Source organism: Meles meles, chromosome 4 (genome assembly GCF_922984935.1).
Source record: "Meles meles chromosome 4, mMelMel3.1 paternal haplotype, whole genome shotgun sequence".
Classification (NCBI taxonomy): Eukaryota; Metazoa; Chordata; class Mammalia; order Carnivora; family Mustelidae; genus Meles; species Meles meles.
Window position 1 is genome coordinate 80483189 of NC_060069.1, and position 23730 is coordinate 80506918.

The 23730-nt window shown below is 36.1% G+C and overlaps 1 protein-coding gene across 3 annotated transcripts in view; it reads right to left on the reverse strand.

The window, feature by feature from the left end:
- LEKR1 (leucine, glutamate and lysine rich 1) overlaps positions 1 to 23730 on the reverse strand; it is a 298468-nt gene that overhangs the window by 99732 nt on the left and 175006 nt on the right. For all 3 annotated transcript variants that reach the window (XM_046002022.1, XM_046002020.1, XM_046002021.1), the window contains 2 exons: positions 16003 to 16122; positions 3293 to 3468 (listed from right to left, as the gene is read on the reverse strand). In XM_046002022.1, the coding sequence (XP_045857978.1) occupies positions 3293 to 3468; positions 16003 to 16122 (296 nt within the window). The remainder of the gene's footprint in view (positions 1 to 3292; positions 3469 to 16002; positions 16123 to 23730) is intronic.

Below are 23730 nucleotides of genomic sequence, written 5' to 3' on the forward strand. Positions count from 1 at the left end.
TTTTAAGGCTACAAGGCTGCCACCAAGAACACTTCTTTAGGATAAATGTGTGGACATACGTTTTTACTTGCGGGGAGGGGGGGGCATAAATACCAAAGAGAAGAATTTCAAGGATCATTGGATATGTGTATATGTAGTTTTATAAAAAATACCTGTCAGATCTTTTTGCAAAGTGGCTATAATATTTTATACTCGAACCAATCTGCACGAGAGTTCCAGTTGCTTTCCTTCCTCACCAGCATTTGCTGTTTTAAATCTTTTTCATTTTAGCCAATTTGGTGGGTATGTACTCTTAACATTAACATTTCCCTTTTGACCAGTAACACTGAGCGCTTTTTCACATCCTTATTGGTCATTTGTATATGTTTCCTTATAAAGTGCTCAAATCTTTTGGCCATTTTTGATTGAATTTTTTTGTCCTATTATTACTGATTTGTTGGTGTTGTTTATGTAGGCTGGACAGCAGTTTTTTGTCACATGTTTTTTAAAAATATTTCTTCTGGGGGCGCCTGGGTCACTGAGTGGGTTAAAGCCTCTGCCTTCAGCTCAGGTCATGATCCCAGGATCCTGGAATCCAGCCCCGCATCAGGCTCTCTGCTCAGCAGGGAGCCTGCTTCCTCCTCTCCCTCTGCCTGCTTCTCTGCCCACTTGTGATCTCTGTCTGTCAAATAAATAAATAAAATCTTTAAAAAAAAATTCTTCTGTCTGTGGCTGACCTATTCGTTTTCTTAATGGCATCTTTTGATGAATAAGTTTTTAATTTTGATAAAGTTTATTGGTCTTTTTCTTACTTCTTTGCCCTATCCTAGAAACCTTCACTTACCACTAATTCATGAAGACATTTTGTTCTATTTGATCCTTTTAGCTTTTATATTTAATTCTGTGATTTAGCTTGAATTAGTCTCATGTACAATGTAATGAGGTAATGAGGTATTTTTTCCCATATGGGTATTCAGTTGTTCAATTACGATTTGTTGAAAGACTTTCTTTCCCCCACTGGATTGTTTTGGCACATCTGTCAAAAGTGAAATAATCATACAAATAGGATCATTTACCTAGCTATTTTGTTCCATTGATCTATTGATGATCCAGATGCCATAATACATAATAAATCTTAGAGACAGGTGACATTAATTCTCCACTGTTTGGAGACCTTTAGAAAAGTTACTTTTTAGTTTATTTATTATCTTTTTAGCTTTATCTTTTTGTATTTATTGGTTAGTCATTGCTTCATGAGTATATATATATTTTTAGTCTACATATAATAAATATTGCATCATACCACATAAAATACAAAAGAAGTGCAACCATTTGGATCTATTTACTCCTTCCCTTCATCCTTTATGTTCTAGCTGTCATAAGTTAAATCAACATACTTTATAAAACCCACATATAATAATTCCTACTTTAAATAAGGATATGCAATTTTTTAATTCAAAGGAATAAAGTCTTTAATAATACTTACCCATATTTATCACTTATGGTACATTTAACCCATTGCAAGGGCCCTGGAGTTCTGTTCATTCATTTTCAATGTTTATCTCTCTTCTTCAAAATGAATAATTTCTACTGATCTATCTTAAATTTACTGGTTATTTTTTCTGTCATCACAATATGCTATAGAAGTCTATCTAGTAAACTCTTATTTCAGATATTGTATTTTTCCATTCTTGAATATCCAATTTTTAATAGTTTCCTGCTGAGATATTCTAGCTTTTCATTCATAATAGCTTATTTTCCTTTATGTCACTGAATATAATTAACAGGTAATTTGAAATCTTGATTAGTTATTTCTATCATCTGAGTCAACTCAATGTAGGTCTCTGCTTGCTATCTAATCTCTTGAGTATGGGCCATGTTTTCTTGTTTCTTCCCAGATCAAGAAATTTGCGGTTATATCCTGAACATTGGGGATGTTATGTTATGGAGACCCTGAATTCCGTTATGTTCCCCTAAAGGGTAGTGATTTTGACATTGTTTTATTTTAATAAGCAGTTAACTTGGCTGAACTTGAACTGTAAAATATATCTCCCCTTGGGTAAGCAGCAGTGAAAATATCAATTATCTTGGTCTTTGATGGGTTGTTTCAAGTCTTCCCTATGCACATGTATTTCAGGAATAGGCCAAAGATTAGAAAGAGCTTATATGCAATCTCTGAGCTCTCCCTCTCTGATCATCTCTTTTCTGGCAAATTCTTTCTCAGAGGCTGCCTTAATCTGTGTTCTCCAATCTTCAAGCCGAAAGACTATAGATTTCTATCAGAGTTTTCGCTTTCTGGCATGGAACACACTGTACCTGCCCTCAATCTAATAGCCTTAAACAAACAAACAAAAATAAAAACAAAACCCTAAGAATTCACCCAGTTCCATTTTCTTCTTTTAACAATAACAACAAAAAAATTCATAGCCTTTCAGAAAAATGCCTCAGTTTGAGGTTCATAGAAAACTTAAGCAGAAAGTACAGAGAATTTCCATATAACCTCTGTCTCCACACATGCATAGCCTCTCCCATCATCAAAATCCTGAAGCAGAGTGCGACATTTCTTACAATTAATGAACCTATACTCACACATCACAATTCCCCCCAAATCCTTAGTTTATATTAGGATTCACTCTTGGTGTTTACATTCTATGGGTTTTGACAAATGTATAATGACATGTATCCACCATTACAGTATCATACAAAGTATTTTCATTGCTCTAAGAATCTTCCATGATCAAGGTATTCACCCTTCCCTCACACCCTGGCAAAAACAGATTCATTTACTATATTTATACTTTTACCCTTTTGAGAATGTCATTTATTTGGAATCATATATTATGTAGCCTTTTCAGATTGGCTTTTTTCACTTAGTAATATGACTTCTTTCAATATTTGACATTCCCTCTGTTATGTACTTGACTTTGGTCACTCTCTAGTGTTTTTAAGTAGTTATTCTGTCCAGAATTTATCAGTTATCTGAGGAAAGGCTGATCCAACATGACATACTAAATCATGAACAGAAGAAGAAGTTTTAAAATACAAATTGGCACATTTAACAGTAATAAACAGACTTCTGGTCACAGCTCAAGATAGATGTATCTGGTTTATTTTAGATCAGCTTATAATTATTGAATTTTAGGGTTCAAAGAAGGCATAATGGCCAGCTAGTTTACCAACCCCAACAATTTTAAAAGTTGATCATAAGTCCCATCACATAAAATGAAGTATTATCTCATTACTTATGATGTACCATATAGCAAAAAAAAAAAAAAAAAAAAAAAAAATCACATTCTAAATATGCATAACAAACCTGTAAAAGCTGTTTCACTTATGGATTTAATTTGTAGAAAAACTTCTCCTTTCAGTGAAGTCCAGTTTTGAAAATTATCATATACTTCATTTTTAATACTGGTTAGCTCCCTTTTAGTAAAAGTAAGTAATGAAAGAGTCTTATTCCAGAAATATTTGTACTTCACCAATCTTTGACTGTAAAATAGTTTAAAAAATTAGGAATTTTAAAAATAGCAAGGATAATAACAAATATTTCTTTGAAAAAAAATGGTTTTCTTTGAAAATGGTTTGAGAATGACCATATAATCTACTGTCTAAATGGAGACAATTTTGAATGTAAAAGGAGGTGTTACTTGTATTCTGTGAGATGACAGATATAAACTGGGAATATCCCAGGAAAACAGGTATATGGTCACCCCAACTCATTTCCATTATTTTAACTATAAAGACAGCTAACTTTTCCATACACATTAATTCAATTAATGTTTTAAATTTATTAACAGTAAATACTTAGTGAAGAAAATTAGGTCAAAGTGACAAAACCACAGAGACAAAATGAGAATCTCAGATTCATAGACAGGATTCTTGCTACATACCATGGTTCTCCATGCTGTATGAAACCTGGGGTTACAATATAGAATACCTTTTAAAGTGATTGATCCAGTGCTTTTGCTTCATGAAATGTCACAGTTCAAAGTAATCACAGATTTTTTGCAATGTCAGTGATTTTATTACTTCAGATGTCCTGGCTATAATTTACCTAATAGTTAAAAAAGATTCAGGCACAGATCTGGGAGTTATTAGCCAAAAAAGTGGTGACTGAAGCCATAGAATTGTAATTATTTGGTTAATAATTATCTTCCTGGGGGTACCTGGGTGGCTCAGTCGTTAAGCATCTGCCTTCGGCTCAGGTCATGATCCCGGGGTCCTGGGATCAAGCCCTATATCAGGCTCTCTGCTTGGAGGGAAGCCTGCTTCTCCCTCTCCTGCTTCCCCTGCTTGTGTTCCCTCTCACACTGTCTCTCTCTGTCAAATAAATGGATAAAATCTTTTTAAAAATAATGATAATAAAAAAATGATAATAATTATCTTCCTGGATGGACTGCATCTATGATGCAGAGACTAAATCTGTCTTATTCATCACAGTTTCCCAAACACCTAGAACAGTATTACCACACAGTATATGCTCAACAAATACTGATGAATGGATAAATGAGTAAAAATAATAGATCGCCCAGGTGGAGGAATGAAGAAGTGCGAAGGGTTGAGGATAAAACACTGGACAACACTAACGTTTATGGGACTAAAACAGAAAAGAATGCCTCAAAAAAGACTAGGGAGTAAAAGAGAAGAAAAACCAAAAGAATAATATCTGAAACCCAGGAAATACGAGAATTTAAACAAAAAGTAGTGGTCAGTGTTTAAGCCTTCAGATAAACGCTGAACAGAGTCCACTGTATCTGGTATTAAGGAGGCCTGTGGGGATCTCAGAGAGAGGCATTAGGTAGGAAAGACAGAGCAACAAAGCAGAAGTGACAAAACAGGTGATACCTTAAGTCAAGAACCTTGACTTAAGTCACAAGAAGAGGAGGAAAATGCAGAGTAGAATGGTTTGTTAAAATAGGAGACACCTAAGCGTGCACCCAGCTGAGTAACAATACATGTACAGTCAGAGGCTAAAAACACAGACAAGAGATGCAGTGAATTTCTTGTGCAGTCCTAGAAAAGACAGAGGTAGGGTAGAGGCTGAAAGAGTAGTCTTTGTCAGGAAAAAGGGTGGTGTCATTCTGTTGGTAACTAAGGTCCACCTGAATGATCAGAAGCCACAGGGGATGCCTCAATCAGCATGCAGAGCTGGAAGCTAAGAGAGATGCTAAAACTGGTAAGACAGGGAAATAAGAACTATGAACTAAGTCAAGGTCAAGGGGCTAATGGTTTGGCGTAAGGCAGCCGCTGAGAATAAGCCATGTGGATGGGAGTCAGGGCTTAAAAGGATATTTAACAGAAAAAAGACTGGATGTGGATTCAGGTGCTTCTGTAAGGAGAAAGGCAGAAAACAAAAAATTCAAGCTTGTTAGCCATAAGAAGATCCATGTTCTGTGGAGCCTAAATCTTATATGATTAGTGGTGAGTGGAAGGAGAGCTTTCTTGAAAAACAGAATACAAGAATGATATCTACATGAGGCACCTGGGTGGCTCAGTTGGTTAAGTGACTGACTTGATTTAGGCTTAGGTCAGGATCTCAGGGTTGTGAGATTGAGCCCCACCTCTGGTCCCATGCTAGGTGTGGAACCTACTTAAGATTCTCTCCCCCCTCCCTCTGCACCCCTACTCTCTCTCTCTAAAAAAAAAAAAAAAGTCTATAAAATTAGGTTAAAAGTGTGCAATTTTCCATAGAATGAGAAAAATCATTACAAATAAAAATTTTAAAGTTGATGAATTCCACTAATATCATAAAATATAGGAAAATAATATAACTTCCTAATAAGTAATAGCTCTATAATACCTTTTATTTTTTAAAGATTTTATTTATTTTTAGAGAGTGAGCCTGGGACCATGCACGAGTTGGGGGGAGGCGGGGGGAGAAGGAAAGAATCTAGAGCAGACTCTGTGCTGGGTACAGAGCCCAACTTAACCAGCTTAACCAATGTGAGCCACACAGATATCCTATTTGCAATTTTTGTATTCATGCTCTTGTTCATATGAGAGCCATTTTATATAATACTTTACGTGGAGAAAATATAAAAATTATGTAGCTTTTCATCTAGCATAGCCATTAGTTCTTTATAATCAGTAATTTTGAAAGATTCAGCTTTATAGTTCATTATTGATAACACTGTGTAAATATTATACATTGTCCAATTTGGAAAAAACTTATCAAATTTCTTTATATGATTATAAGATTAAGAACATTTCAAGTGTTTTAGAAAATGACTAGGTGGGGCACCTGGGTGGCTCAGAGGGTTAAGCCTCTGTCCTCAGCTCAGGTCATGATCTCAGGGTCCTGGGATTGAGCCCACATCAGGCTCTCTGCTCAGTGGGGAGCCTGCTTCCCACCCTCCTCTGCCTGCCTCTCTGCCTACTTGTGATCTCTCTCTCTGTCAAATAAATAAATAAAATCTTAAAAAAAGAAAGAAAGAAAGAAAGAAAATGACTAGGCTTAAATAGACTTTGAAATGAGGAAGCTCACAAACTAATCTATCTTCGATGCCCTTGACATGGTATGATTTTTATGTTATATTCGGTGATAGTAGCTTTTGTAAATCAGTAAGACACTTAAATCTTTCTTCAATGTATTTGAATAATTAACTCCACTTCAGTAAATGGATTATGAAATAATCCATTCAATATTTAATTGAAAATATTTCTTTCCCTTAATGAATTCATCTGTAATATAATCTGAAAAAAGTTACCATTTTTATGTCAAAATAATTTCTATGCTTAAATTAATCTTTATTGTTTTTATTCCATTAATTTTTTAAAAATTCACACACACCCAAATTTCTAGTCTGTGATATCTTGCTTGTATTACTGAAGCATTCTAAAATGTCTTTCCCAATGGCAACTTTAATAGTATAGTCCCAACTCAATTTTCCCTTACTCAGATTCACAAAATGTTTGTGACTACTCCACTGGCACACCAACATCTGAAGTTTAGGAAAGGGGCAATCAGACTGGAAAAAGAAAGAATTTTAACCAAGATGACAATTAGGTCATCTTACTATTGCTAGGGGCCCTCTGAGAACCTTAAAAGGGGCTCCTGAGTGAAGGGGTCTGAAATTTGAGCATCATTTAATTCACAGTAAAGGATGTGTTTATAACATTAATTTCCTTTCTGAAGTATGAAGGAAGATACATAGCTGCTGAGAGAAGAGTAGTCGAGGCAGAAGAGTGAGGAGTTAGAATAGTATTGGAGGAACTAAAGGCCTAGTGTTTCACAATCTGTAAGTATGAAGACTGAAAGTTGTAAGGGTAATGACAACTAAATGAGCAGGGGTAAAAGGAGTTGGAATATTGGAAACTCCTCTAGTCAGAAACATCCTCCACATAGAAAATCCGAAAGAACACACACACACACACCCCCCAAACAGGTTAATGAACAAACAGGCTCATCAGTGTCACAGGATAGAGGATATATGATCCATATGCAATAATCAGTGTTATGGCTATGTACTAATGGTAGTCAATCACAAAAATAAAATTAAGAAAATGATCCCACTCATAAAAATATCAACAATAATAAAATACTTAGAAATAATTTATAAAAGGAGTGTAAGACTTATACAGGCATAACTTGGAGACATTGAAGGGTTGGTTCCAGACCACCACAATAAAGCAAACTTCACAATAAAGTGAATCAAATGAATTGTTTGGTTTTCCAGTGCATATAAAAGTTAGATTTAGGGGCGCCTGGGTGGTTCAGTTGTTAAGCGTCTGCCTTTGGCTCAGGTCATTATTCCAGGATCCTGGTATCAAGCCCCACACTGGGCTCCCTGTTTACAGGAAACCTGCTTCTCACTCTCTTCCCTGTTTGTGCTTTCTCTCACCATCTCTCTCTCAAATAAAGTCTTTTTAAAAATTAGTTAAAAGGGGCGCCTGGGTTGCTCAGTCGTTAAGTATCTGTCTTCAGGTCAGGTCTTGATCCCAGGGTCCTGGGATTGAGCCCTGCTTCGGGCTCCTTGCTCAATGGGAAGCCTGCTTCTCCCTCTCCCACCCCCCCGCCCCCGCTTGTGTTCCCTGTCTCACGGCATCTCTGTCAAATAAATCTTTTAAAAGATTTTTAAAATCTTTTAAAAATTATGTTTACACTATAGTCTATTAAGTCTGCAGAAGTATCATGTCTTTCAAAACAATGTATATATCTTAATTAAAAGTACTTTACTGCTAAAAAATACTATCATATGCATTTTCAGTGAGTCACAATCGTTTTGCTGGTGGAGGGTGTTGCCTCCATGTTGATGGCCTGCTAACAGATCAGGGTGATGGCTCCTGAAGGTTTGGGATGACTGCAGCAGTATCTTTTTTTTTTTTCTTTATGGTGCAAAAAGGTGATTTTTGTTTTCTTTTTTGAGAAGCGTGATTTATTAAAGCATGGGCACAGGACCTGTGGGCAAAAAGAGCTGCTGCCCTGGGGTTTTGAGGATGACTAATTATACATTTCGGAGTTAGGTGAGGTAAGCAAAAAGGAAGGTTTCCAAAAGGACTTTAATATGCTAAAGAGGACATAAAATAAGGCAATGAAGGCTGCCATGCCAATTGACCCTTCTTTTCACAAATGATTTCTCTGTAGCATGCAATGCTGTTTGATAGCATTTTACCCACAGTAGAACTTCTTTCAAAATTTGAGTCAATCCCCTCAAACCATGCCCATCATTTTAGCAATTAATTTTATATAATATTCTAAATCTTTTTTGTCATTTCAACAATCTTCCAAGCATCTTCACCAAGAGTAGATTTCATCCCAAGAAGCCAGTTTCTTTGCTCATCCATATGAAGCAACTCATCTACTAAAGTTTTATCTTGAGATTCTAGCGATTCAGTCTTACATTTAGGTTCCACTTCTAACTCTAGTTCTCTTGCTTTTTCCAGCACACTAGTTACTTCTTTCTGAAGTCCTGAATTCCTCAAAGTCATCCATGAAGTTTGGAATCAACTTCTTGTAAACTCTTGTTCATGTTTATATTTTGACCTCTTCCCGTGAATCACAAATGTTCTTAATGGCACCTTAATCTTTCCCCTGGAAAATTTTCAGTTTATTTTTCCCAAACCCAGCAAAGTAATCACAATCTATGGCAGCCAGAGACTTACAAAATGTATTTCTTAAGTAATAAGACTTAAAAGTCAAAATTACTCCTTGATCCATGGGCTGTAGAATGGATGGCATGAAAATTAACCTAATTGTACACATCCATTAGCACTCTTAGATGACTGGGTGCATTGTCAATGAGCAGTCTTATTTTGAAAGGAATATTTTTTTCTGAGCAGTAAGTATCAACAATAGGCTTAAAATATTTAGTAAACCATATTATATACATATTTGCTTTCATCCAGGCTTTGTTGTTCCATTTCTAGAGTACAAGCAGAGTAGGTTAAGCATACTTCTTAAGGGCTCTTGAATTTTCAAAATTATAAATGAGCATTGGCTTCAACTTAAAATCACCAGCTGCATTAGCCCCTTACAAAAGAGTCAGCCTTTTTTTTTTTTTTTAAGCTTTAAAAACAGGCCTTGACTTCTCTCTAACTAAAAAAGTCCTAGGTGACATCTTTTCCCAATAGAAGGCTGTTTTTTCTATATTGAAAATCTGTTGTTTAGTGTAGCCACCTTCATTATTTTTTCTTAGCTAGATCTGCAAACTTGCTGTAGAGCTTTGACATCAGCACTCGCGGCTTCATCTTGCTCTTTTATGTTATAGAGATAGCTTCTTTTCTTAAACGTCATGAACCAACGTCTGTTAGCTTCAAACTTTTCTTCAACAACTTCATGCCTTTACCAGCCTTCATAGATAGAACTGAAGAATTGGGGCCTTGCTCTGGATGGCTTTTGGCTTAAGGAACGGTTGGGACTGATTGGATATTCTATCCAGAATATCCAGACCACTAAAACTTTCTCCATATCAGCATTAAGACTGTTTTGCTTCCTTATCACTCATGTGTTCACTGGAGTAACACTTTTAATTTCCATCAAGAGCTTTTTTTTTTTTTTTGCATCCATAGCTTGGATAAATGTTCGGCACAAGAGACCTAGCTTTTGGCATATCTTGGCTGTTTGTTTGTTTCCTGATTTCAAGTTTTTATTTAAATTCTAGTTAGTTAACATATATGGTAAAATTGGTTTCAGTTGTAGAATTTAGTGATTCATCACTTCCATATAACACCCAGTGCTCATCACTAGTGCCATCCCTAATACCCATCACCTACCTAGCTCTTCCCCCCCAACCTCTCTCCATCAACCCTCAGTTTGTTCTCTATAGTTAAGAGTCTCTGGGGGCACCTGGGTGGCTCAGTGGGTTGGCCTCAGGGTCCTGGGATCGAGCCCCGCATCGGGCTCTCTGCTCAGTGGGGAGCCTGCTTCTCTCTCTCTCTCTCTCTGCCTGCCTCTCTGCCTACTTGTGATCTCTGTCTGGTCTGTCTGTCAAATAAATAAATAAAATCTTTAAAAAAAAAAAAAAGAGTCTCTGGGGTACCTGGGTGGCTCAGTGGGTTAAAGCCTCTGCCTTCAGTTTGGGTCACGATTCCAGGGTCCTGGGATCAAGCCCTTCATGGTGCTCTCTGCTCAATGGGGAGCCTGCTTCCTCCTCCTCCTCTCTCCCTCTCTGCCTGCCTCTCCGCCTACTTGTGATCTCTCTCTCTATCTCAAATAAATAAATAAAATCTTTAAAAATAAAAAAAAAGTCTCTTATGGTTTGCTTCTACCCCCACTGCCACCTTTTTTTCCTCTTTGCCCTATGTTTATCTGTTCTGTATCTTAAATTCCACATATGATTGAAATCATATGATATTTGTCTTTCTGTGACTGACTTATTTCACTTAGCATAATATACTCTAGCTCCACCCACATCACTGCAAATGGCAAGATTTCATTCTTTTTGATGGCTGAGTAATATTCCATTACACACACACACACCCCTTCCTTATTCATTCATCAGTGGACAGATATTTGGACTCTTTCCATAACGTGGCAATTGTTGGGCATATCATGATTTTTGACATGCCTTCCTCACTAAGTTTAACCATTTCTAGCTTTCCATTTAAAGTGAAAAATGTGGAATTTGCATAGAACCATAAGAAGACCCCAAATAGCCAAATCAATATTAAGGGAGAAAAACAAAGCTGGAGACACCACAAACACAGGTTTCAAGATACATTATAAAGCTGCAATAATTAAAACAGTATGGTATTGGCACAAAAATATATACATAGATAACTGCAATAGAACAGAAAGCCCAGAAATTAACCCACAGTTGTTTGGCCAATTAATCCATGACAAGGAAGGCAAGAATATGCAACAGGGTCGGGGGAGACATCCAGGGAAAACTGGATAGTTACATGCAGAAGATTGAAACCGGACCACTTTCTAACACCACACAAAAAACAAACTCAAAATGGAGTAAAGACCTAATATGAAACCTGAAACCACAAAAATCCTAGAAGAGAGCACAGGCAGTAATGTGTCTGACATAGGCCACAGCAACATTTTTCTAGATAGGTCTCCTAAGGCAAGGGAAACAAAAGCAAAAATGGACTATTGGGACTATATCAAAATAAAAATCTCTGCACAGTGAAAGAAACCATCAATAAAAGAAAAAGACAACCTACTGAATGAAAGAAGATATTTGCAAATGCTACATCTGATAAGGGATTAATACCCAAAATATATAAAGAACTTATACAGTTCAAAACCAAAAAACAAAAAAACCAAACTCATTAAAAATGGACAACGGACCTGAACAGACATCATTCTAAAGAAGACCTTCATGGCCAACAAACACATGAAGAAATGCTCAGCATTACTGATTATCAGGGAAATGCAAATACAAACCACAATGACATATCATCTGTCAGAACGGCTAGTAACAAAAAGACATGAAATAACAAGTGTTGGCAAGATGTGGAAAAAAAGGAACCCTCATCCCCTATTGGTAGGAATGTAAACTGGTACAGCCACTGTAGAGAACAGTGTGGAGGTTCCTCAAAAAACTAAAAATAGAAACATCTTATGATCCAATATTTCCACTACTGTATATTGACCTAAAGAAAATGAAAATTATAAATGAGCATTGACATGTGCTAACTCAAAAGGTATATGTACCCTTATGTTTACTGCAGCATTATTTACAATAACCAAGATATGGAAGCAACCTAAATGTCTATTGATAGATGAATAAATAAGGAAGATAAAATCCCTCTAATCAATGGAATATTATGCAGTCATATAAAAAGTTGAGATCATGCCATTTGCAACAACATGGATGGACCTAGAGGGTATTATGCCAAGTGAAGTACATCAGACTAAGAAAGTCAAATACCATATGATTTCACTTGTATGAGGAATCTAAAAAAAAAAAAAAAAAAGAATTAACAAACCAAAACTAGAATCAGACCACATTGTCTGATTCCATATATACAAAAATGTCCAGAAAAATGCAAATCTATAGAAATGGTAAGAAGATTAGTGAGTGTTAGGATGGGTGGTGAGAACAGAGATTGAGTGCAAATGGCATGAGAATCTTGGGAATGACTCAAATTTTCCAATATTAGATGTGGTAAAGGTTGCACAACTTAGTAGGTCTTACAATGTAAAAATCATTACACTGTGCTCTTAACATGAATGAATTTTGTAGTAAGTAATTGTATATCAACAAAACTGTTTAAAATAAGATGTGATATGATAAACTATGAGATTGAGGCTACAAAACAAAATAAAGCCAGATGACAGTCTAGATGGACAAATTTAAAAAGTAAGGGGACACTTAGGTGGCTCAGTCACTTAAGCATCCAACCTTTGCTTTTGGCTCAGGTCATGATCTCAGGGTTGTGAGATCAAGCTCTGTACTGGGTTCCATGCTGGGTATGGAGCCTGCTTAAGATTCTCTCTCTACTCTACCCCATCCCGACTCTTTAAAAAAAAAAAAAGTAAGGGGGCACCTGGGTGGCTCAGTGGGTTAAGCCGCTGCCTTCGGCTCAGGTCATGATCTCAGGGTCCTGGGATCGAGTCCCACATCGGGCTCTCTGCTGGGCAGGGAGCCTGCTTCCCTCTCTCTCTCTGCCTACTTGTGATCTCTCTCTCTCGCTGTCAAATAAATAAATAAATAAAATCTTTAAAAAAAAAAAAGTAAGTACTTTATATTTCAAACAATTTATGAAAGATTCACAATAGGAATCCTCTAAAAGTAAACACTTCCTAAAATATTTCAAATATGGATTGATTTGGAGCACTGGATTTATATATAGATTTATGTAAAGTATACTTATATTCCATACTAATTTTTAGTGTCCATTTTACAGACCTTCTAAACTTAATTTCCACTCCCAAAGTCACTCTATTCTGAATAGCCGATGTGCTGAGCCAGTTGAGGCAGACCACACCTACTCCTGATCACCTCCTTCCAAGAGGAAGGTTGGAAATTATGTCAGGAAAAACAGAGCATGAAGAACATTTTTCTGGAGGCTAGGTGATTAAGGCCCAATTGCAATTAAGTAAATGACAGAATAGTTTAAAAGAGCAATACAACTCAAGGACAGAGTTCAATGTTCTATTGAAAGTTTCTTTTGGGAAGCCTGGGTGACTCAGTTGGTTAAGCATCTGCCCTTGATTCAAGTCATTGGGATACAGTCCCACATCTGGCTCCTGGCTCAGCAGGGAGTACTGCTTCTCCCCCACCCTGCCACTACCCCTGCTTGTGCTCTCTCTCTCTGACAAATAAATAAATACAATCTTTAAAAAAAAGAGAGAGAGAGAGAGAGAGAAAAGTTCCTTTTGGGCTCCACAAATAAAATGATTATATCTGAGTACCTAAAGTTCATGCTTCTTTTCTTTGCCATGTTTAGAGAGATGATAAGCTCCTCTTCTTCTGTATTCTAGTAGATATAAGATATACAACTTTAAAATTAGCTTTTAGTAATGCAACAAAATTACTGGCCTTATAAATTTTTATTTTATTTTCACAAGACTGCCTGTTTCTACGCAATGTACCTACAAGTGAGGAATAAAACCAGTAATCGTTTCTTATTTGTACTAAGTGTTTAGTTAAACGGTTACTTCCAAAATTGCTTTTTAGTAAATGCTATGTTTTTACGTAAGTCAAACCCCAGACTCCCAATTTGTAATCTTTTAGCTAAAAATAAACAAAAGTTGGGGCACCTGGGTGGCTCAGTGGTTAACCCTCTGCCTTGGGCTCGGGTCATGGTCTCAGGGTCCTGGGATTGAGCCCCACATCGGGCTCTCTGCTCGGCAGGGAGCCTGCTTCCCCCCCACTCTCTGCCTGCCTCTCTGCCTACTTGTGATCTCTCTCTCTCTCTCTGTCAAATAAATAAAATAAATAAATAAATAAATAAATATAAACAAAAGTCACATATCTATTGAAAATTTTTAAAGAAAATAAGCAGTTTAAAGTATAACTCAAAATGATAAAATTAAAACACAATTAAAGTAACAAATACACCTGTTTTTTCAAGAGTTTAAAATGCTACAGAATCACATGTAAAATCTGAATATATTGAAGCAGCACTAATTATTTAATCTAATTCTGGTCTAACCTTTAAAATTTAGTCAATCTTACCACCCACTATGGCCTTAATGGATAAAATAAATGGGACTTCCTTAGCAGACCTGAGCCAGAAATATTGGAAGAGCCAAGTTTGAATATTGATTGGCCTAACTAAAGTGAAGAACTGGAATCACCTGCTGTTCAATACCAGATTTCTAGGACAGGGCAGAAAAGATTTCTGATGACAAAAACGATCACCTGTTTTATAAGTAGACTCATTGATTCAAAAAGTATTTATTGAGCGTCATTATGTGCAAGGCATTTATGAAAGGTAGTTGAAGCAGATGATCACCAGATAGTATATTAAAAAATTATTAGCTGAGGTAATTGTTTTTAAAGATTTTATTTAGTTATTTGACAGAGATCACAAGCAGGAAGAGAGGCAGGTAGAGAGAGAGAGAAGGGGAGGCAGGCTCCCTGCTGAGCAGAGAGCCTGATGCGGGGCTCCATCCCAGGACCCTGGGATCATGACCTGAGCCGAAGGCAGAGGCTTAACCCACTGAACCACCCAGGTGCCCCAGCCCAGGTAACTTTTTTAATGGAACAATGTTTCCAGCAACAACTAGTAGATTGGAAAAGAAAAGAAAGAAAACTAACATTCAAAATATTCATTCAACATAATTTTTAGTAACCCAGAAACTATTTATAATGTTCACTTAACTTATTTCCCTTTTCTAAGAGCTGTTACTCAATTTTGAAAAGAATCATTGTTTCTGATATTCTCAATATATTCAATTCCAATTTTATAAAAGAAAATGAACTTCCTAATTTATTTAGAACATGGGGTTTAGATATTATAAGTCCTCCAAAGAGTATATGAAAACAGAATGAACTCCATTTATGTTGGAGATTTTGAAATTTAGGAGGTCTAAATTACTATCATTTAGAAAGTAACCCTATTCTAGGGGTGCCTGGGTGGCTCAACTGGTTAAGCATCAAACAACTGCTCTCAGTTCAGGTCATGATCTGGGTCCTGAGATGAGGCCCTAGCTGGGCTCCACACTCAGCAAGGAGTCTGCTTGAAGATTCTCTCCCTCTGCAGCTCCCCCACTCACACAAGCATGCACACGCTTCCTCTCTCAAATAAATAAATGGTTTTTTCTAAAGTTATCCTACTCTTCTATTACTTTTTGTATCACTAGACTATCAGGCAGGGAAGTGAATACACCAAGAAATACTGGTCAAGAGAAAGAGAAAAATGAATTAGTTATTGTGCTTTCATTTTAAATGTTACTGCACAATAAAAGCAAGGTGTTCGCCTGCTAAAACTCTTCAGTTATATTGCTAAAACTCTTCAGTTGAGATAATAGCCAAAACAACCCCAAGTGAAGTTGTTTCTTTTTTTTCAACCACGCGGACTACAGAAACCATATTACTAAAATCTATTTGAATGTTTATCAAGTTAGTATTAAAAGTGCCTTTTCAATCCTTATCATTTTTGATTCTTTAAAGATAATCTTACCTGAATACTTGTGATTGTCTCTGCTTAATTTTTAATTCATGTTGCAAATGATTCAATTCTTTCTGTACTCTCTGAAATTCATTTTGTTGACTTTTTAACTGCATGCTCACATCTTGAATTCTAAAAATATAAACAAACAACACCCATTACAAGCGTAAATATTCCTTCCTGAGAATTTTATTAAATTTAAATATACTTTTAATAAAAATGAATGTTAAAAAGCTATACACATCTTTATATATGCTAACTGAATGTACAGAAAAAGTAAGGAGAGACACATATCAAACACAATTAACCCTGAAAAGGAGAGTGGAACTGATGGGCAGAGGAAAGGCAAAGAACACTGAAGGGAGGCATAATTTTTACTTTGTAGCTTCTGTATTGTTCAAATTTTTCAATGAACATGTATTTTCACTTCAATTACTAATTAAAATATAACCAAACAAATATTAATTTAATTTTTATTAAAAGTAATACATGTATACAATTTCAAATGTCAAATATTACTAAAAAATCTAAAGAAAAAACAGTAATCATTTGCCTTGACTTCAATTCCCACTGCCCAAAACAACTTTCAACTTTTTTCCCTGATTTCCCTAGTATTTCTTTCTATATTACTAAATAACATGCTTATATTCTTATTCCTTAATATTTCAATATTACCTAGTAAATTACAAATCAGCTAGGATCTGATACTGCTACTAATAACTGAGACATAAATATAATCGCTTAAATATATAAGAGTACATTATATTGCATAAAACAAATACATTGTTAGCCAATCCAATGCTGATGATAATAGCTCCATAGAATCATCAGAGCCCCAGGATCCTTCCAACTCTCTGGTCTACCATCTTTGGTATGTGTTATTCTCATAACCATGGCAGAAACCAGTGGCAGGAACCCCAACAACTCCTTTCCCATTCCAGACCAGCAGCAAGATGAGAATAATGGCTCACTCTGTTCTAAGGAGACTTTTTGGAAGTACCACCAATTACTTCTGCTGAACTTAGATATTAGACACCTGACCATACCTATTTCAAGTAGAGCAGATGTATCCACAGTTCTCTTACTAAGGAAGAAGGAACAATGATGTTAGGGTAGGTAGCTAGCAGTTTCTATCACAATCCTAGTAAGAACTGATCCTTCTACACATACCAATACTCTTATATACACATACAAACACATCGCCTTCCTCGTCTCACCCTCCCAGTTTAGTTAAATCAAATTTTAAATTTAATATTTACATGATTCTTCACTAGTGAGTCCTATGTTATGATATGATCAATTTCTTTTCTTGTACAACTTTTTATTGTCCCTGGATTAAAAAATGATTTCCTTTTCTTCTTAGTTTTCAGTGTACCTATTATTGATATATCTTCCAAATCTGACAGAGGTGTAATTCTCTCTCAACACCTTCAGACACAGCAGAAAACTCTTCCATATAATTTCTTTTCTAGGAAACATCCTTCCCAGAGCTCTCTATTCTCCTTCTCCAGTCTGGGTATTCTCTCAATTGACCGGTAACAACTGTCATCCTGGGACTTCCCTTTCTTGTCATTTCAGGAACTGTCCTCAGCTATCTGTCATGTCAAATCTTCTGTATACTGGCTCTAAAGTCTTCCTCTGTGGTGTACTCCTTTTGGTGGAATAAATCTTCCAGAAGCATTTTGTACATGAGAGGTAATTCTGAGAATGTGAGTACCTGAAAATGTCTTTACTATATATCAGACTGGACAGTTTAGCTGAATATAGAATCATAGATGAGAAAAATATTCTTCATGCGAAAATTAGGGCACTGTCCTCTGTTTCCTTACTTCTGGTGCTGTTTTCCAAAGTCTGATGCCATTTTAATTCCTAGTTCTTTATATAATACATGGTAGGTTCTCCCTACTCTGCCCCTGCCCTGATTCTGAAGCTTTAAAAATTTTCTCTTTTCACTTAGTATTCTTAAATTTCATCACAATATATTATCATGTCAGCATTTTGTCCTCTGTGCTGGACACTTCATGAGTATTTGTTTTGGAAACTGATGTTTAGTTCCAGGAACTTTACCCTAGGGAGAATGATTCCTTCCCCTTCATTTTCTGTTTCCCTTCTGGAACATCTTTCTATTTGAATGTGGAACCATCTAGAGAGATCTAATTTTCTTAAATTTTCTTGCCATCTTACTATTTTGACATTTTGTTTTAGTTCCATGATCTTCCATTCTGCCTATAAAATTTTTAATTTCTGCTATCATATTCTAATTATCAGGAATTCTTTCTTATTCTCCAAAAGGTCCCGTTTTTTTATTACCCCTTATTCTTATTTCATGGATACAATTCCTTCTCTTACTCTTTGATGATAATTTTGATATCAATTACACTGTGTTTTAAAATTTTCTTCAGCTGACTGCATTACTTCTGTTTTCTCTGGGTTTTTAAATTTTTTCCTTGCTTTGTTTTTTGTCTTTCACATTTGAAGCCTCCCTTACAGTCTGGAGATCCTTTGTTGTCTATTCATATTTACAAATGAAGACAATTGGTCCAGTTCTACAAGTTAATAATGACGAGGGGAGAAAAGGGGGGAAAGTGGCATTTCTAGATAAAACAGAAACAACAGGGGTGCCTGGGTAGCTCAGTCCTTAAGCATCTGCCTTTGGCTCAGGTCATGATCCCAAGATTCTGGGACTGAGCCCTGCATCATGCTACCTGCTCAGCAGGAAGCCTGCTTCTCCCACTCCCACTCCCCCTGCTTGTATTCCCTCTCTGGCTGTGTCTCTGTCAAATAAATAAAATCTTTTTAAAAAAAGAGAGAGAGAGAGAAGCAACAAAAGTGACATGCAGACCTTCTATAGAACTAGATTCAAACAAATAAACTAGTTTTTAAAAAATATTAAGGATGTTCAACCATCCTTGTAACCCAGGGAGGAATCCCACCTGGTCATGGTGGATAATCTTTTTAATGTGCTGTTGGATCCTGTTTGCTAGGATCTTGTTGAGAATCTTAGCATCCATATTCATCAGTGATATTGGTCTGAAATTCTCCTTTTTGGTAGGGTCTTTCACAAATCAATCAACATGATAGAACAAATCAATAATAGAAGAGAGAAGAACCACATGTCCTCTCAATTAATGCAGAAAAAGTATTTGACGAAATCCAGCATCCGTTCCTGATTAAAATGCTTCAAAGTATAGGGATAGAGGGAACATTCCTGAACTTCATAAAATCTATCTATGAAAGACCCACAGCAAATATCATCCTCAATGGGAAAAAGCTTGCAGCCTTCCTGTTGAGATCAGGAACACGACAAGGATGCCCACTCTCACCACTCTTGTTCAACATAGTATTAGAAGTCCTAGCAACGGCAATCAGACAACAAAGAGAAATAAAAGGTATCCAAATTGGCAATGAAGAAGTCAAACTCTCTCTCTTCGCCGATGACATATTTCTTTATATGGAAAACCCAAAAGACTCCACCCCCAAACTACTAGAACTCATACAGCAATTCAGTAACGTGGCAGGATAAAAGTCAATGTACAAAAATCAGTGGCTTTCTTATACAATAACAATGAAAATACAGAAAAGGAAATTAGAAAATCAATTCCATTTACTATAGCACCAGGAACCAGAAGATACCTGGGAATAAACCTAACCAAAGAGGTAAAGGATCTGTACTCGAGGAACTACAGAACACTCATGAAAGAAATTGAAGAAGACACGAAAAGATGGAAGACCATTCCATGCTCTTGGATCAGAAGAATAAACATTGTTAAAATGTCTATACTGCCTAGAGCAATCTATACTTTTAATGCCATTCCAATCAAAATTCCACCGGTATTTTTCAAAGAGCTGGAGCAAATAATCCTAAAATTTGTATGGAATCAGAAGAGACCCTGAATTGCTAAGGAAATTTTGAAAAACAAAAACAAAACTGGTGGCATCATGTTACCTGATTTCAAGCTTTACTACAAAGCTGTGATTACCAAGACAGCATGGTACTGGCATAAAAACAGACACATAGACCAGTGGAACAGAGTAGAGAGCTCAGATATGGACCCTCAACTCTATGGTCAAATAATCTTTGACAAAACAGGAAAAAATATACAGTGGAAAAAAGACAGTCTCTTCAATACATGATGCTGGGAAAACTGGACAGCTATATGTAGAAGAATGAAACTCGAACATTCTCCTACACTGTACACAAAGATAAACTCGAAATGGATAAAAGACCTCAATGTGAGACGGGAATCCATCAAAATCCTAGAGGAACATAGGCAGTAACCTCTTCGATATCAGCCACAGCAACTTCTTTCAAGATGTGTCTCCAAAGGCAAAGGACACAAAAGCAAAAATGAACTTTCGGGACTTCATCAAGATCAAAAGCTTCTGCACAGCAAAGGAAACAGTCAACAAAACAAAAAGGCAACCCACGGAATGGGAGAAGATATTTGCAAATGACAGTACAGACAAAAGGTTGATACCCAGAATCTATAAAGAACTCCTCAAACTCAACACACACAAAACAGATAATCATATCAAAAAATGGGCAGAAGATATGAACAGACACTTCTCCAATGAAGACATACAAATGGCTATCAGACACATGAAAAAATGTTCATCATCACTAGCCATCAGGGAGATTCAAATTAAAACCACATTGAGATACCACCTGACACCAGTTAGAATGGCCAAAATTAGCAAGACAGGAAACAACATGTGTTGGAGAGGATGTGAAGAAAGGGGAACCCTCTTACACTGTTGGTGGGAATGCAAGTTGGTGTAGCCACTGTGGAGAACAGTGTGGAGATTTCCTCAAGAAATTAAAAATAGAGCTTCCCTATGACCTGCAATTGCACTACTGGGTATTTACCCCAAAGATACAGATGTAGTGAAAAGAAGGGCCATCTGTACCCCAATGTTTATAGCAGCAATGGCCACGGTCGCCAAACTGTGGAAAGAACCAAGATGCCCTTCAATGGATGAATGGATAAGGAAGATGTGGTCCGTATACACGATGGAGTATTATGCCTCCATCAGAAAGGATGAATACCCAACTTTTGTAGCAACATGGACGGGACTGGAAGAGATTATGCTGAGTGAAATAAGTCAAGCAGAGAGAGTCAAGTATCATATGGTTTCACTTATTTGTGGAGCATAACAAATAACATGGAGGACATTGGGAGATGGGGAGGAGAAGGAAGTTGAGGGAAATTGGAAGGGGAGGTGAACCATGAGAGACTATGGACTCTGAAAAAGAACCTGAGGGTTTTTGAAGGGGTGGGAGGTGGGAGGTTGGGGGAACCAGGTGGTGGGTAATAGGAAGGGCACATATTGCATGGAGCACTGGCCGTTGTGCAAAAACAATAAATACTGTTACGCTGAAAAAAAAATAAAAATAAAAAATATTAAGGAAATTTGATTATGAACTGAGAATTAGAAAATACAGCAGAACTATTGCTAATTTGGGAATAATGATATTGTTGTTATATAAGAAAATGGCACATCACACTGAAGTAAATAGAAATGAAAATAGCATGCCATCTTGGGTTTTCCTTAAATTATTTTAGCAACAGAAAAGAGGGACAGATGAAACACAAATGACAAAAATTATGGTAATTTTTGAATCTGTATTAATGGATATTTATTATACTATTTTCTCTTTAAAAAACTAACAAATGAGGCACGGAAATGCCTTAAGTTTCTGTGGTGTGCGTTGGAATTATTAAACAATAGGCTTCAACTGCAGGAGACCATGTGGGGAATTAGCTATTTTGATAGTACCTACGCCATCTGCCAGAGTCAGGACAAGGTAATTAAAAGCCTTTGGGGAGGAAGAGTGGGAGAGAGGTTCTGCAAGCCTAAATGCACCTTTAAAATATTTTTAATAAATTTTCCTATTTTTCAGCCTCACTTTGTACCCTAATAAGTATTTCTTTTGGCATACTCAGAGAAAAAAATCAGCCACATGTTGTTTTCAGGAGTCACATATAAAAAAAATAATTAACAGAAATGTAGAAAATAAAAGGTTAGAAAAATATATACCAGACCAGATGCTTTAAAAATGATAAAAGATATACATTAATATTAATAACTAGCAACACAGTAAATAGTTTTTTTTTAAAGATTTATTTATTTGACAGTGATAGATCATGAGTAAGCAGAGAGGCAGGCAGAGAGAGAGGAGGAAGCAGGCTCCCCACGGAGCAGAGAACCCGATGCGGGGCTTGATCCCAGGACCCTGAGATCATGACCTGAGCTGAAGGCAGAGGCTTAACCCACTGAGCCACCCAGGTGCCCCAGAACCCTTTAGTTTTGATAAAAATCCTAATTTACCAAGAAAAATAATAATCATGAACTTTTACATACCCAAAACATGGCTCTAAAACATAAAGAAATATCTGTTAAAAATTGAGTGAGAACAAATTATTAATCATAATGGAAGGTATTAACACATTTCTCACAGAAATAGAATGGTTACAATGATATGAAAAATAGTAAAGATATTGAGGATTTGAATGACATAATTAACAAATGATGTACTGATTTAATTGGTGTTATATCTAATAATCATTCTTTCAAACACATGGTAGAATCACAAAAAGTGACTATGTAACCAGCCACAATTAAAATTTTAATATGTTCTTCAAAGGAAAAAAAATCATATATGCACACTCATTGCTTACAGTAAAATCACATGAAACATTCACAGCAAAAAGGCAATTAATAATCTATATACATTGAAACTTAAAACATACATCTAATAAACAACGGGCCAAAGAAGAAATAATAATAAAAACTATTTAGAAATAAATAATGGAAACATGATATACCAAAGTATGCAGAGAAAAATGTATAGTCTTAAATGCATTTATTTAAAAAAAAAATGAATGTGTATTCTGAATGTCATGACCCAAGAGAAATGTATAAATGACAAAACAATCAATCCTCAGAAGCAAGGTACTCCAGTAGAAATAAGCAACCCAATTTTCATATCTTGGTTTCTAAATACCATTTTCCAATAAAAGAAACCAAGGCATCTTAAAGAATTGGTTGATTCCAGAATTGGCTGGGGCAGAGAAAATCTAAGGCGAGCCTAGAACATTCTGTGGTGCCAGAAAGTAAGGAAGAGCTCAAGAAAGATAGGATACAGGTACCACCTGAGAACTCCTAATAGCTAAAACTAGAAGAGTTTAGGAACAAAATAAATAACTATAGTATCTGAGTATAACCTACAAAATAAATGATTCCATACTGATACTAATAAGTAACTGAACAGATAAATAAATGGAAGAGAAGGAAAAGCCCTTCCCTCGCAAAGAAATTATAATTAATAAATATAGAAGGAATAAGGGAAGTATTTACTCCAAGATATCTGTTAATTGCAAAGGGAAAAATAATAATTCTACAGTGGAGGAACCTGGCAAACACCACCTTATCCAAGTGATCAAGGTTAACATCACCTGTAAGAAGACATACTGACAGCATATACATTCTATATGATATACACATTGCTTCTGTGGTAATCTTGCCAAAAATGAATAATCTCAATATAATTATGAATAAATATCAGACAAACCCAAATTAAGGGATATTCTACAAAATAACTGAAAAGCACTCATTAAAAGCCTTGGGACATGAAAGGCAAAGATTAAGGAACTGTCAGAGACTAAAGAAGCCTAAAACAGTATGAGCTCTAAATGCAATCTGATTCCAGATTGAATCCCAGACTGGAGAAAAAGATGG